Raw genomic sequence first — 3,068 nt, forward strand, 5'->3', positions numbered from 1 at the left:
AACCAAATAAAGTAAAAAATAAAAAAATAATAATAACAAGTGAAGCTGGGGAGAACCATTGTTCTTTACGGAGGTGGAGCAGATGGCGCTTGGATGGATCGGGGATATCGCCGTCATCGTCCTCTTCTTCCATCTGGATGCCTCTCCACCGATCCAGTAGGTCCCGTCTAGTTGCAAGTTTGTTCGCCATGGTTATGGTATGGTTTACCACTTCAGATTTTGATTCACATAAATACTAGGATTTCTTTCAATTAGAGTTCGCGCGCTTCGTGATTTTTTGACGGTGAGGTTTTGTTTTGGGTGGAAATAAGACAAGTACAACGGTGGGTGGACTACTGTTTCTGGGGTTTGTTTGGGCGCNGTTTTTAAAAGTTTATTACAAGTTTAAAAAATACTCTTAAATTTTATTTTATTTTAATTTTGTTTTAAAAAATTTCGATTTGCATCAAATATATCTCCTGACAGCTTATTTTTAAAAAAATTTAGGACCAATTCAGCAACAATTTTACAAAAGAGGAGCGCTACAACATACAAGTCATTTTTGTTTACAAGTCTTACAAGTTGGGCCTAACACGCGCGTTACTGAACCATCTTCCCGTGTTTCATCTTCGTTTCTTTTTTTACGAAAAAGAAGAAGAAGAGACACGAAAAAAGAAGAAGAAGAAGAAGAGGAAGAGGAAGAGGAAGCACGGAGAAAGAAGAAGAAGAAGAAAATGAGGCACAAAAAAAACGTGAAATTGTTTTGAAGATGATGGAACTTCAGAAATACACCCGAACGTTTACAAAAATACACCTAAACGATTACAAAAATACATCCAAATGATTACAGAAATACACCAAAACAGTTACAGAAATAAACCAAACGATTACAGAAATACACCCAAAGAATTTAAGAAATACACCCAATACAGGGGGAGACAGTATATTTCTTCTTGAAATCTTTTAATGTTTTGTTGATTAAGGATGAGGCACATGACAGAGACAATCTAGAAAAAAAATCTAGAAGAACAGTAAAACAGTACCTTGAATAATGTTTCTTTGTTTTTTCTGGTGATTTTGATGAAAGAGAAAGAGAAGAAGAAATTTCAATAAAAAAAAGGGAGGAAGAAAAAGAGAAGAAGAAGAAAAAGAAGAAAAAGAGACACGGAGAAAGAAGAAGAAGAAGAAGAAGAGGAAGAGGAAGAGGAAGAGGAAGCACGGAGAAAGAAGAAGAAGAAAAAGAGGCACCAAAAATAACGTGAAACGGCGTGAATATAAATAACTTGTATGACTTGTATGGAAAATCACTTGTACGTGGAGAATTACTCTTTACAAAAACAATCACCAACACAAGTAAACTAGAAATAGTTGTCATATATTATTACACTAGAAATAGTTGTCATATATTATTGTTATATTAGTCCTAAATTTTTAGAAAATTTAACTGTCGACTGTATATTTGATGTAAATCGAAAATTTTTAAGACAAAATTAAAGCAAAATAAAATTTCGGGGTATTTTTAAAATTTTTGACAAACTTTAAGAACAAAAAATATACTTTACCCTTAAATTTTGTATTGTTTTGAATATTATGTTACTATGTCGTAGGCAACAATAGCGCAAGTAAGAACTGCGACATAAGCTAAGAAACTACAACGCAATCGTTCGAACGCTATAGCACTATAGTGCAGTATATGACAACGTTATTGTGTTAGAACGCTATAGCGGTTGCGTTGCCAGCGATATTGTAGCGGGACTTCTCTCAAACGATTGTTACATATGTCCTTCCTCCCTCCCAATAACTTTCACCATTCATCTTTTCTATATATTTTCTCTCAAACACAAATCCTATAAAATGGCTAGTGAGCGTATGGTAATTGTTGTGTATCCAAATGCAATAATATTACGCAAAAATGATGGTATACATTTTGAATGCAGTAATTCTGTTGTCATGTATAGTTGGCGGTTACATTCGTTGATAGAGTTTGAAAGTTTGATTTTACTCAAGATTGAAATGCTTGGAATTAAGCATATTCAAAAAATTGGATATCGGTGCATTTCACTATATGCCATGAGAAATATTCGATATAAGGTTGTTGTGGCTAAAGGATAACGATCATGTGTGAGCTATGTTCGATTGCCATGGAAAGCTTGTCACTGAACAAGTGATGGGGCTTTGCGTTAAGTTGACGGATGTTGACAGTAATTCTTCTTCCTCACGTGTAGTCCTAACATGTGCAGCAGGACCTAGTCAGGTTGGAAGAATCGAATTCTCCATGAGAATTCAGTCTTCTCTCCAAATTCCCGAACCTAAAACTGATTTGTTTTTCGAAGAATCTGAGGAGTGGGTTCAATTTGATTTTGATAATGACAATGATGAAGATACATAGTTTGTCCCATAAATTCAATTATCATCTTTTACTTCCTCATGGCATAAATTGCCACCATCGCTACTACTTAGTACCTGAGCCCAACTTCGAATCCATTATTCGACATTGGACCTGGATGCTATGCAAGTGGAGCCGATGCCTTTTGGTTTGGGGGGCGCTGACGACTATAACACATATAGGAGCGTGGAACTAAAGGTTGGCCAAAGATTTTATAGCAGAGTCCATTCACCTTACAGTCAAGAACTACAACATTCGTCTAAGTGTACAGTATTGGATTCTTGAGTTTGATTATCTGAAGTAACATTGTCGGTGTAGATCATTATGTTGTAGGTTGTTAGTGGAGCATTTGAGTTGCATATCAACAGATTTTTGGTTATTGGGAGGTTCATAAATACGAGACTATGCACACATGCTTGACACCATCTATGTTCCAAGATGATTCAAATTTCGACAGTAATCTGATATGCAAAGTGATCTTTTTCATAATAGAAGATGATTATTTTTTAAAATTTTGCATCTTTTTCAGGAAAAATTGTTACATGTATATGATGTTATTATTATAACAAATCTAAAATTGGTTGACATATTCATCAATTTAGGTAATTCTTCCGTTTTGATTAGAGTATTACAAAGGACAGTAGAACAGAGTTACAGATTTAAGTTGTCGTACACAAAAGGTTGGTTGGTAAAACAAAAAGTA

The 3,068-nt window shown here is 34.7% G+C and overlaps 1 protein-coding gene across 7 annotated transcripts in view; it reads right to left on the minus strand.

Moving 5' to 3' along the window:
- The window catches only part of LOC107617542, a 15,106-nt gene extending 14,783 nt beyond the window's left edge, over positions 1-323 (minus strand). For all 7 annotated transcript variants that reach the window (XM_021110275.1, XM_021110276.1, XM_021110277.1 and 4 more), the window contains exon 1: positions 57-323. In XM_021110275.1, coding sequence (XP_020965934.1) covers positions 57-190 — 134 coding nt within the window. In that variant the 5' untranslated portion in view covers positions 191-323. The remainder of the gene's footprint in view (positions 1-56) is intronic.

This window comes from Arachis ipaensis, chromosome B09 (assembly GCF_000816755.2).
Source record: "Arachis ipaensis cultivar K30076 chromosome B09, Araip1.1, whole genome shotgun sequence".
NCBI lineage: Eukaryota > Viridiplantae > Streptophyta > Magnoliopsida > Fabales > Fabaceae > Arachis > Arachis ipaensis.